At 45.1% G+C, this 13,182-nt stretch overlaps 2 protein-coding genes across 2 annotated transcripts; one reads left to right on the top strand and one right to left on the bottom strand.

The window, feature by feature from the left end:
* Positions 1-2,400: 2,400 nt before the first annotated feature.
* Positions 2,401-4,317, top strand: BKA67DRAFT_658479 (uncharacterized protein; the record flags this gene model as incomplete). The annotated part of the gene is made up of 5 exons (XM_046107286.1): positions 2,401-2,501; positions 2,555-2,831; positions 2,884-3,149; positions 3,203-3,482; positions 3,532-4,317. 5 exons carry the CDS (start codon positions 2,401-2,403, stop codon positions 4,315-4,317), a joined length of 1,710 nt encoding a protein of 569 aa, XP_045958430.1.
* Positions 4,318-4,656: 339 nt separating this feature from the next.
* BKA67DRAFT_517178 (uncharacterized protein) lies at positions 4,657-5,880 on the bottom strand (the record flags this gene model as incomplete). The annotated part of the gene is made up of 1 exon (XM_046097879.1): positions 4,657-5,880. The coding sequence occupies one exon, from the start codon at positions 5,878-5,880 to the stop codon at positions 4,657-4,659; it is 1,224 nt and encodes a 407-aa protein (XP_045958429.1).
* Positions 5,881-13,182: the final 7,302 nt, after the last annotated feature.

Genomic DNA, 13,182 nt, shown 5'->3' with positions numbered 1-13,182 from the left:
GGGTTCGGCAGCTTCTGGCACTGTCAAATTTGACGTGAGGCGTAGTAGCATAACAGAAGCGGGACCACGCATATCTGGAAGATGGCGCATGGGTCCGCCTGGAAGCCCACAGAAAAGGTGTAGGATATCGGACGGCTTCTGATGTAACCCGGGGGAATCATTCCATATATGCCGCGGTGTAAGATGACTCTATACACATAGGCAAGCCTGAGATCTAAGCCTCGGCTCGTAGCGTAGACTATGGTAATAATGACGCTGGTGGACAACTCGATTACCCTGGTATACACTACCAGAGCCACGCCAATGACGAAAGCTCGACTATCATGAGTGGTAATTTTGTGATTGGAACTGAGATTTAGCTTGAACAGGAGCTTTAATCTTTTCTTTCTTTCTTCTCTTTTGTAGTTGGATCGAACGAAAAGACCCGACCGCTCACGGTCATGTGGTACAGATCCGATAACAATTGAGCCATTTACAGTCCTGACTTGCAAACAAAGAGTAACAGCACAGCACTGTTAACTACCAACATATTACTTGCATACACGGTGGGAGAGGCTCGGGGATTTTCACCAACATCTTGGTCATGGTAGTCCTCCAATCGTGTAAATGCCTTTATATGAAATTGAATGCATACTATAATCTTGCTGCTGCTTTCATTGTGTGGGTAACACTGCAGCCAGTTGGTTGAGAATTTATGTATAACTAGCTACCTAGCTGCATGGTCCAAAACCTGAGGTGAAAATCATTACAAGAGCAACATGCAAACATGCCTACAACATTGTACTGCTCAGAGCAATTCTGGCTGCTCCTTCCTTCGGGTCGGAGACTAGACCGATAGCTCTCAAAGAATTCTGGTTCGTTACCTAAGTTCAATGGGAGCTTGCGGTTTTGTTGGTCAGAATACATGAAGAGCAAGAAGATCCTGCGACTGAAAGGCTGTTGCTGGAGTGAACCGATTGGCTCGCGTAGTCCAATGTCCTTTAGCCACTGGCTTGTTCCAACTTGCTTGCATCTACAGAGTTGGCAATTCTGATTGCCACTGCAGCAACTGACACAAAAAGTCTACATGCCGTTTAGGCAAAGTACAGCCTGAATTAAAACCGCGTTCATGTTAGTTCCACATTGCAGCCAATTATACCAGGTCTGGAGAGCACGAATAAATTCTGCATTGTCAAGTCTTGGTAACAAAAGTTATTGCTTCTATTGCTAAGATCACGATATATGTTGTGCACAGATGGCACGCGTGCAGATGCAAGTTGTAGTGCTTCTACAAGGCATTCGAAAAGGTGGACTGTATGGCAGCAAGCAACTTACTTTTATCTATCACCCACAATAGCCTTCTTCAAGTCGGATACTATTTTATGTTACTTAGACACTCTAATATAAATGCTCGCGTCTATTAATCTGATTGAGTTAGCTGAGTTTTTGTTTTTAAATTGTTACCCCTCTCTTTTTGTCCTGGCAGTCCAGTCTGTCAAACTAAGTGCACAGCAATGAGTAAAGAATATAATGATAATCATGCCCCCAAAAGCTTCTCCTCGAAAGGTCTACGCACTACAATAAGAACCAATAATTTCGGTACATCGGCTGTGACGAAGGCCTTATAATCGATAATATATGAACGCTGCACATACTTATAAGTCCGCGCTCACGATATGAATATGTAAAGACTTTGTAGGCCATGGTAGACGACCATCCTGTTGTTGACTGCTTGTCCCTAGTATGGATATCCGTATAGATACTTGTATCAAGACAAATTGTTAGTGAAAATCACCATGCGGCCATTTTATAGCATAACCAGAGACTTTACAATCATATTAAACCACACTCATGATTTGAAAAAGAAGATCAGTAAGGGCACAGCACTCGCATGTCGCCAATGCATGCTGAAAGCCGGGCATGCAATTCTACGATTAAGGGATTAAGAGGCCGCGGGGCATGGTCCAAGGTCAGGTTAGTTGATCTTAGCGCCTGAAGGTGCCCCACGAGTTGGTCAAGCAAAGAACGCGCTTTGGGCTGGCGCGTGTCCAGGTTCCTTTTCATGTCCCCATTACTTTTCGCTGAGCGTTTGTGGATGTACTTTTATGGTACACACCACAACTCGAACCTTGAAGTTGACCACGTATACTGTTGCATACAGTGCAAGGCTTCATGTACGGTTTGAACGCGTCCCAGGAAAATACACACCGCTGAAGCCACAGTAAGACGATCCAAGGCCAGCTGTCGTATCTCTTATTTGTCTTACAGTTAAGAGCTTCACCGACACATATCCCCATATTTCAAGCTTTCTTATCTCACCCTTCAGTTCTGAGATCTGTTACTCCTGATCAGAAACAGTAATCTGAGAATTCTGCAGGTCTGGATCTCGTCACAAAAGTCTACTACCAGCAGCCAAGCAAGATGATTTTTAATACCGAGGAAGAGCCCAGCGCAGTCTCCGTATCGCCGGTGCTGACTGAGCTTGGCGGTTCTCACAGTCTTACTCCCGAGGAAATCCAATTGTACGTATTTCGAAGCACTATAAGTTAGTTTATAACTACTTACAGGTTAGCAGTATTGTTGCTGCGAAGGCATCTGGTCGGCTTGGTGAGCTTATGGCTCTAGCCAAAGACTCTGACAGCGGCAGTTCCCTGGAAGAGGTTAAAAACTCTGCTAATGACCAACGCGAATTGATTGACTCTGTTTCGAAACAGGCAACCACGTTGCAATCGCAAATTGAGCGCTACAAGTCTCTCATCGAATCTGGTGCTACATTGCAGAGCCAACAAGCCGAGGCCAAGCATGCCAAACTGGCCCGGACACGCGCTGCCAATGCTCGCCTTGAGGAAATGGTAGCTATACCAGTAGCCTGGTCGGCAAGTGTTTTACTGACAGAATTTACAGGTGTCTTCTGACGACCTCGAGCTTAAGCGACTGATATCCCAGAACGTCAAGCATATCGAGGAGTTAGAGACAGTCCCTAATTATCTCAAAGGCGGGCTGAGGCATGGGAACAAGGTTTGTACGGGTGCGAAATATAGCCCGAGTAACACTATCAATGATCCGTTTTATGGCAATCTTTTGGAGAAGCTGCAAGCTCTTGGTTGGGAGATAAAGATCAGGGATGAGAACAAGCAGCTTGTGAAGACAGCTCGTTACTATTCCAGCATGTGAGTTATTCATACGTGTTTTCTGTTTTCCTTTATAACTGAGACAAGAGAAGGCAAGTAATGATGTCTATTACTTCTCTTAAGCACAACCTCAACCTAGTGCTCATGGAGGCTGCCTGCAAGTATGCCAGCGCTTTTCCGGCTGGTAGTGGATACGCTCGCGCACTTGACACTGAGCTCGGAGCTGTTATGGAAGAAATCAATTCTCTATGGGACGAGGTGGTTCCAGTTGCCCATATGGCTGTTGAAAAGACAATGTTGGAACCTATCCTTCATATTGTCAACGTCATGGAGAAATCAAAGGCATATCAAAATGCCATCATTGGATCCTATGTAAGTGGCTATTGCTTGTGACTTTGATGCCTAAACTAATGCTCGTTAGATTGGTAGCTGCTTGTCTTTCATCAACGAACGACTCGAGCTCCTAACAAAGCGTATCGAGATTGCCGTCTTTCACCACCTTGCTCTTTTCATTACTCACGAGCACAACCGAGCCTTCCGTTATATCAAGGAAGCAAACATAGAGCACATGCACACATTGAGTCATCGTCACATGCAGAATGACGATGAACCGGGTCCGGAGATACAAACGACCACGCTGATGCACAATCGAAAGGCACTGGACATTTTTGGCGGCTTTCCAAGCAAAGTCTTCGATCCTCTGACAACTACAGAAGAGAAAGTCACGATACTTAATGAGTTTATAGCCGAACGTGCAGTCAAGGAAAACTCAAGGCTTAAGAATCTGCACAGCCTCTACGAGTCCTCAATGAAAGCTGGTCTACACGAAGGTGCCAGCGTCAATACTCGAGTACTCCAGTGTATTGTTGCCGATAGTTTGAAAGGAATTGGCCGTCGAGGCGCCGCTCTCAATGATGGCCAGACTGAAGAGTCGCTCGAGGCTCTTCAAGAGGAGAACAGAAAAATTAGGGATGTACAAAGGAGCCTGCCGCTTCCAGAGGTCATCATGAACAAAGCTCTCTTGCCTGCCTGGCGCATTCACCTCGAAGCCATCGACTTGCATGACGCAGGTGTGCTGAATGATGGCCGCTGCGAGCATGGCGCTAATGCCGCTGACCGTAAGGACTGTGATGTCTACAAATTCTCTTTGAAGCAGGCTGAAATTATTCAGCGTTGGAGCGGTTTACTTGACAGTAAAGAGGAGTGAGCTTGGACGCATTGGGACAGTAGGAGATTTTGTGAGATGGTTGCTTCAATCTTTGATTGTACGACCTTTAAATACGCACCTGGCATATTTCTATCGAGATCCTGTGAGGAGTCACCTTTTCAGGATCGATTCCATGAGTTCGAGAGCACGTCTTCCTGGATGCAATGTTTAAGGTCTGTATGAACGTGATTTTCTCACGAGTATTAAGGAATGTCTCAATGCTTGAATACAGGTTGTGCAGTGTTCATACTGCTTTTGACTTTTGTTGTGTAGCAAGGTGTCCTACTTAGAGGCAATGGAAGGGTTGAATGTTCTGGCCATCAACTTTTGATGCGACACTTAACCTTGAACGCCTCGTATCATCATTTTAATAGGCCGATACACTTCTTCGCGAATACCTAGTCTTTGCATTAGTCTCACGAGTCCATAATCGAGCAAATCGGCCTTCCCCTGACCCCTCGACCTGTGTGTGGCAAGCCTCGTGAAACGGTCGCCGTCTGCAGCGCCATCAAGTGCAGCCTCAACCATTTTACCAAAGATCTGGACCCAGCTGACTACCACATCTGTATCGATGGTACCTTCCAAGAATCGACATTCTACAGTTCTCGGATTTGTCCTAGCCCGCTCATCTTCGCCTCCGAAGGCACTGAAGTTGAACCCAAGCCGCCGATATGGTCTGCCTTCGCCCGACATTAGCCTGCCAAGCTGAGTATGAGAGCGCGTTGCAGCAATGAGGCGCGATGCTTCCATGTCACTGTTGGTAATCGTGCTAGGATCCTTTAATACCCACTTAAAAGCCTCAGGCAATCCAACGAGGTCTTGTAGTAGAGGCATATGAACTACTTTTTCCGACTTTAATTCAGCAGCGAGCCTGCTGTACTCCCTGGTCGAATTGCTCCATGTATAGACGTGTGCGTGATTGGGGCTCCTTGGATCTTTGACCTTCCTCAAAACCGGTTCCGCCGCCCAACACAGTATTGCGAGTTTCTTTAGCGTTGGGAGGGTAAACGGCCGACCGTCCATCCGGCCAGCGTGAACGTGGACCTCGCAGGTGTAGTTGGAGACGATGTAGTACCTGCTTTTTATGGCGTCCATAACAGATCTCAAGACGGCGATGGTGGTGGGATCCCTCCAAGACAACCTGGGCGAATTCACCTCCACAGGTACCCAAATCCAATCGGCCCGGTGTGGATGGTCCTTTGCTGGCTCGGCAGACATGGACCTCTTCACCACCCAATAACTGAGCCAGCAGTCACGTTCCTGCTGGTTCATGGCATCCAGGTCATAGCTCGTGATGGCTTGTTGTTTAAGGACGTTTCTAATCGCTGCTGCCACATTGGAAAATGTTTGCTGCCAGAGCTTTAGTTTGTCGTAGGCGTCATCAAGCTGCGTTGCTCTCTCGATGTAGTCAACAACTTCCAGCTGCGGCCCATCATGAATTCGAGCGGGTTTTCCTTTGCAAGGGAGGAAGGGTATCAGGAATTTCAATTCGGCGGCTATAGACAGATCTTCTGCCTTATCTTGTAAGCTGGCAATTGATGTGGTGGTCCTCTGAATTGCCATTTTACGATTAGTTTAGAATGTGGAGAATGGTGTTCTACTTGGGCGGCAGTTCCTTCCCCCTTTTCTTAAATGAAAATCAGAGTCCGAATCACTTCACGTTGGTTGTTTCTTGGTAAATTTGCGTACGGGCTGAACGGCGGGAGTCATGGATATTCCGGCTACGTGGATAACATGTGAGAACGGTCGAGACACGGCAATGGAAACCATTCACAGAATCCTGGTCCGAGTCACCCACTGCCGAAAATCTGCTATACAGCCACTCCTACTCACACTTGCGCGTTTTGAAATGGTTGCGCTTGGGCACAAATGCCCGTGCGTGATTATTGTACATTTCAGGGGACATGTTACAGTGTCGACCGCCAAACTGTTGACACCTTGGAGTTGCATTAAGTTATGATGGAGCGACGTTCTTGAAAATGGCCCACGGCTTTTCTTCTGTTACTGGCAAAGTGTAGCTGTGTGCCCGACCTAAATTGGGCAACTAATTGCCAAATGCTACACCCCACAAAACAACATACTATACCGATTGCAATGTACTTCTGAGGTATTTCAGTGCAAGGTTTTATTGGCCAGCTTGTAAATGACCACGCAGGAGTGCATTCAAAATGAGGCCGGAGGTATACAATTCATTTGAAATGATCTTAACCGCGCCAGAGTTGGTTCCAATCTGTGGAGTCTCCTTCACAGATGTAGAGTGCAAGTGAATCTATATAACGCAAGATTTGTACTATGATGAATCAATGGTAAGTACGTTCCTATGAGAGTAAAATCTGTGAACAACTACACAGACCCCACACCGCCGCCTTCCTTCCCATAGTATACAAAGAGATGGGCAGTAGAGGAAGGGGTTGGCAGGCAATGATATTGGTAAACGGCGCCATTGGCGCGTCTTTCCCGAAGAGTGCATAATTTATGCAGAAGTACTACTAATTGTGTTTAAGAACAATATACGTGGGCTTTCTGACAACAGTTGAGACGGAAAGTAGCGGGTTCCAATGAAACTAGAAATGGTCAGATGCAGGAAGCCTGCATGTCTGCATGTCTGCATATGAAGAGAAACCGTGCATACATTTGATGCGTCAGTCTAGTGCCGACAGTCTAGACCACGCACCACCTCATAGTTCTAGCCTTTGCAAAACGAATGTAACAGAGTTAAAATTGCGCATGGTCGCTCACTTGGCAGAAGCGCGCGGAGAGATTACTGGAATTAGTAAATTGAGAACTTAGCTCGTAGCTCGTGAGAGGTATAACGAGAATTGATCGCCGATCTAATGCATTGATACGAACAGAAGCGCCCTGCTAACAGTCTTCTTAGCTGTCTTGCAGTCACATGTTTGAACTCTATTAACAGTTGATAGTGCCGGTGTATCCAGATCTCTGGATAATGGACTCAAATGAGAAGGACTGAATCTCCTTCTCTTTCGTTAGTAAACCCACCATTCTGAGAAGGCCCGCTACAAGAAGTCTGAGAAGATGGTGAAGCCCATACGGAGACCTAGGTCCCCTTTTTAAGAAGACCCTGGTATATAGCTGCCGAAATAGTGGCGAGTCGGCCGTTACGTGGTTATCCACATACGAAAGGTTTTCTTTCTACTATGAAAGTGGTGTACCGTTCTAACATAGCGTGATCTGCACCATAAATTAGAAAGCACATCTAACGACCATACAAGTTGTTCTACCACGTGGGGCACTGGTCGATATTGAAAGCTGTTTTTAGAACATGCCGCGTTCTTGGGTGGATAATATTGGAGGAGAATAAGTCATTATACTAATCTGTCGATTCCTTCTAAGCGTCGACTTATTATTAGGTCCTAGTAGGGCTGTTAGGTTACATACCTCTGGAAGGTCCTTCCAGTGAGCACAGTCTAGATTATTCCATCCTCTAGATCTAGCACGTCTCTAATTTATCTTGTGTTCGAATCGAACGTTTCGAGCGACTATCTTGCTCGCCACAAAATTAGCAATGTGGATTAAGCAGCACTTGGTACGAATACGCATTATTAGACGGGCTTCGTTCTGGTCTGGCATTATAAGCACTGCTCCGATCTCTTAAGGCCACAGTGCCATTGGCCTCCGAGGTGTCCATAGCATGCTTCTAGCTGCGGTTCACTTTAGAGAGTAGGCTGTTTTGTCGTATATGTAATCATCTTGAAGCAGATGAACATAGCCATTCACTGTAGGAGTGGCAGTTGGTCAACATCAAACATCATCACGGATACAGATCTTGAGGTCTCACCACATTTAGTAAGTCAAATCAAACGTCAACATGCTGCTCTCCCCCGAGAGAAGCTTAGCCTTCCAGGGAATGGCTGCTTTCTCAGTCGTCGAGTTCTTGTTAGAAGCTTGGCAAGTAGCAAGTCAAGCCAGAACCGTTGTCGCGACCCGCTCACAATGTGGGGTTGCCTCATGCGCCAACTCACCAGCTTCAAGTTTAGCACTGAATTTGTTTTCAGCGGGCAGTTACTTTCACGTTGTTGGATTCTAATGGTCATACAACAGTCAAATCGAGACTACATCAACCCGAGTTCTAATGCTGCAGAGGTAAATTCAATATTGTTGAGCCTCGAGATTCATCTGACGGGTAGCACCAAATGAAGCCACAAGATACGGAGTACATAGTCGTTGAGATTTGAGGCGCTCCATCATGACGCAAGCTTGGCAGCGCTCCCAGCTATGATGTAACAGGCTCCACCCCCTCATCGCATACCCCTGCACATCTCGATGATCAAATCATTGCCCTGTTGCGGCCCCGACTTCCACATCATCCGCCTACTAACATGATTCATGAACCAATCACCGGCCAGGCCGTTGAGTTTCGTATCTTGATTTTGGAGTGAGGTGGCAGGGCCTCGATCTGACGTTGCCAAGGTTGTCGCCGTTGACGTTCACCCCACTATATACTGAAGGGTTAATTCCTTGTTTTCAAGAACAAGTTTCTTACGAATCCAGCAAGCTTCAATATTCCTAAATAGAAAAAGAGTCCTGGTTTGACTCTTTGCGCTGTATCTACCTATCTGTTTTACTAAATTGCTAAGAGAATATTTCGTGACTTACATACAACCGAACGAGCAGCCTATTCAGTGTCGCATCTAAACGACTGACTCGAGTACCACCACACAAATGTCTGCCAGTCCAGCACCAAGCAAAAGCCGCGGAGGCCGCAGCCGTGGCCGTCAGAACAAAGTAGCAGAGATGGAGAGCGAGCGCTCCGATTCGCAATTCAGCCAGGCACAAGACGAAAGTGCCGAAGAGGATACACCTCGTCAGCCCTCCCGCCGCCGCCGCCGAAACCGAGGTGGCCAGGTTCAGCAGAGCAACCAGAACCAGGACTACCAGCTTCAGCAACAGCAGCAGCAACAGATGATGCAGCAACAAATGCAACAGCAGCAAATGGCGGCGCAGCAGCAACAAGGAGGTGGAGGCGGTGGTGGTAGCGACACACTTAAGTTGCGTCTTGATCTGAACTTGGAAATTGAAGTCACGCTGAAGGCCCGAATTCACGGTGATCTTGAGCTCGCCTTGCTGTAAGTCCTTTCGCTCCTATTTGACGACTATATTAGTGACTGACATCTAGTCAATAGGGATACTGCCTAAACAATCCATATTCTAATCAATTCCTTTGTAACTAACCAACAATACAACGGCATGCAATAGCGATGGCCTGTATCGACCTGAGTGCATAAGGCACTCGAAACAACAAGACAGGACCTAGGATTGGGTGCTTTAAGAATCATTTGTTGTACTAGTATTTAACGCGAGCATGATTTAATGAATATGTATCAATATGACGACAATATTTTGACAAGAAAGAACGAGACTAAAGTGTGAATTAGTACTAGAAAAGTATACATCGTACATACACACCCTGCCAAGTAGTGAGCGTAAATTTTCATGGCATCAGTACTAAATGAGTAATTTCTATTATACGATTGAAGTTCTTTCGTGATAACTCTGAATGAACATTGTGGATATTTAATTCTTATTTCAATAGCAGTAGGCAGTAGAGAATACAGAAGGCCTTACTTCGAAAGCCAACCACAAAGCTTTCGGGTCACACAATAAGACTCAACTATACTTGAAACAAATCATTCATAAAGATAGTTAATAGATGCCTCATGACCCATCTTGGGCAACCTATCTAGGTAGCCTTCCCCAGGAATAGAGGATAGCTTTGTTCCTCGTCCGTTTCACAAACATCATCAATCGACTTGCTAATGATCCCATCCGTGTCATGTGTCCATCAATAACATATAAGAACCAAGACCAGCCATTTTGGGTATGGTTGTAAGAACTTATTATGGTGTTATAAGAGTGATAGACTTTACTGGTAAAAATACAATATATATAGGCTCTTATTCACCCATGATGTAGCATTATCAAGTTTAATCATAACACTATATATACCATTCGAGGACGTGTTCCTCTATCGGTAGGTCCAAGTAAACACAAAGATTTCAAATTTTCTTGATCAACTTAGCGTATGTAGTTTTTCTTCTTTTCTTCTTTTGAACATTTACAACTAATCTCTTGTACTTTTATTTATAATCTGTCGAAGGCCATGTATGACGTGTATGTCTGGAAAATCCCTCCGAGGAATAAAGCGCTATGCCTATATTGGTTTCAAACCAAGACCTGGCGAGTCTCACTGCTAATGGGGTTCATTCAGAGAAACGTAAGCGCTCATGTGGCTAATCACAACTTCTTTAAAATTCAAAGAACAGTTGCGACCGCAGCCCAGTTCCGTTTCATGCTAACTTGGCAAATACATGCCGTCGGAATGGCTGTTACTCTCTTCCAATCCTCCTCGTTCGCATTTTGAATCCAAACGTGCTTTATGGCATTCAAGTACAACTTGTTACCCATCATTATTCTTGACAGTCCTACATGAGCTTCTTCGCGATACGCTTAGTTGGAGCCTCTTTGTTTCCCTTCATCACATCAGTGCTCTGGCTTTGTATAACAGCTGGGACCTTTGCTTACTAATGGCAGTTCCAGTAATTCTTCAAGGTGGTGTTTAAGAGAAGTCTTGTCATAACCACAACCACCTGTCAAACTTGCAATTTGTGTTGACAGGTTCATAAAGTAGTCACTAGGAGCAGGCTTCTAGAATAAGCTGATAAAATGGACTACAATGCCATGACTCTTGCGTCGAATGCAGAAGTCTCCGAATCGTTGGCGCAGAGATAAGTTCACACCATGTGGATAGTCGACTACGTAGTTGCCGATCAAGATGATGATCTCCATCTCAGTTTGGTCTTGGACAAGGCTGTGCAGCTCTTCTACCGACGCACGAATAACTTGCATATATGTTGACCGCCATGTCCTGATGTTATTGGTGAGTCCTCGAATGTGGTGATGCGGTGGATCAAATGAGTGGTTCGTCAGCAATTTGAGTGACCTACTCTCGGCTCTATTATCCTTCATAAGTTTACTAATGATCGAAAGTGCTGTCTCCATGGTCGAGTTGGTGCTCTATAGTACAGACTTAACATCTAAACTTTCACTGAACTGGTTGTGCTTGAGCTCCTTGATGACAATGTGAGGGTATACTACTGCTCTGAGTAGCCACCTTCATTTACTTCGAAGTGGCTAAATTCCGGCGTCTCTTCGTCGTTACACAAGGTCTCGGTATGAGAACGCAACGATATCTGTTCCCAAGATTCTGTCATATCAGTGGGGTTCACCTGGTGAGAGTGAGAAGGCGTCACATTGTTGTGATACAACATGGTACCTGGGAAGGACAGATGCTGTGTTATGGGACGAGGCATAGGGCTGCTAGACTTATATAAATGGACTGTGGCTAATAGTCATTCCTTTGAGCCGAATCAAGTGCCCTGCCAGGTTCCAAAAGGAACAAACCCGCACTGGTGCCATTGTTTGTACGCAGAATTTACAGCTTATGACTTCAATCATCCCTTACACCATCAACATGCTTACGGCTAAGCAAAATTTCATGGCTTGCCAGTCCAAAGTGTCAAGAAATTTCTATGACCCAGTAATACAGCCCAGATCAAGTACCTGTCGCTTCCTAATGGTCGGCTTCCTTGTTGACACCTAAGGAATTATATCATAAAGCGCACTAGGACATGGAAATAAACCAATAGGCTATCCCAGGGTTGATTTTTCGGATACCCTTGATGCCTGTATTACTTCCAACATTTAGCATTGCTTTGGCATACACAAATGATCTTAAACTTGATTCATCACTAATTGTAGAATAACATTTGAGAATACTTGCTCTCAGCGAGGTACTCCTTTGTGGGAGATCTTCGTTTTTTATCCTTGAGCATTTCGCTTTAGCGATCGAGAGAAGAAGGGTGTGTCGTTAGCTTCAAAGGGATTCCTGCCGTTCTATCCAGGTCTTTACCATTGCTTATGGGCTGGCGCTTTTTTATATTTTACAGCTTGCCTTCAATATCTACGATATTTCCTGTGGCACTTTTGTGATCGTCATCAATATCCTGAAATGTCAGATCTGTGGTCGGGTTATTTTGTTATGAAGTGACTCAACTCTACCTCTGTGGATTTATTATTATTGAACCGCACATCTACAATAAATGAACATGTGATTTCAGGCTCTGTTTCGAAGCGATTATTTCGAAAGAACCCTCGGAAAGTCTCTGGAGTGAAACTCGTCTTAATATCCAACTTGATCCTTCTCGAGACTTATCTCGCTATGAAGGCTGTTGGACTGACTTGTAAGTACGCCTGCATAACTAATCATTCGAGAAACTCATTACTGGCTAGGCTAGATGCTCAATTCGTTTCTAGAGTAAGTCATCTGGTTCAGCTTCGGCTCAGCCTAGATCGAGGTATTCCAGCCACAGCCCAGCTTAGGGTAGTGAGATCAGACACCTCAAACAGACTCAATTACTATCCGCTTAGGTAAGAGATTGATAAAGAAGACAATTTCAGCGCTTAAATAATCAGCAGGTGATCAAGTATTGTCTTGGATCGTTTGTAACTACAGAGTGAATAGTGGCACAAAGCCATCGGCCTACCCGAGCTGGGAGTAGAGTAACACCATATACTTTTATGATGCACGTCGATTATAAACGAGCGGGTTTAAATTTTGATCCATCATGAAATACTGTACTAGTGGGCATATTGACAAATTGCTATGTTTGTATAGGGAATTTTAGCTTGTATGATTTGGGATGTTAGGTACTAACCGTAAATAAATTGCCATAAATCCTGAACGTTAATATCTTTACTTCAGTCTGCTACATCGTAACTTAAGAGTAGTATAGCGGAAACGGGACCTCTAGCACATAATAGGCGAGAATCAATACTAGCATAGAC

The sequence above is a fragment of the Truncatella angustata genome (genome assembly GCF_020726525.1).
Source record: "Truncatella angustata strain MPI-SDFR-AT-0073 chromosome Unknown BKA67scaffold_4, whole genome shotgun sequence".
NCBI classification, from domain to species: domain Eukaryota; kingdom Fungi; phylum Ascomycota; class Sordariomycetes; order Amphisphaeriales; family Sporocadaceae; genus Truncatella; species Truncatella angustata.
Note: the sequence above shows the minus strand (reverse complement) of the source record. Positions and strands in the feature narration are given on the sequence as shown.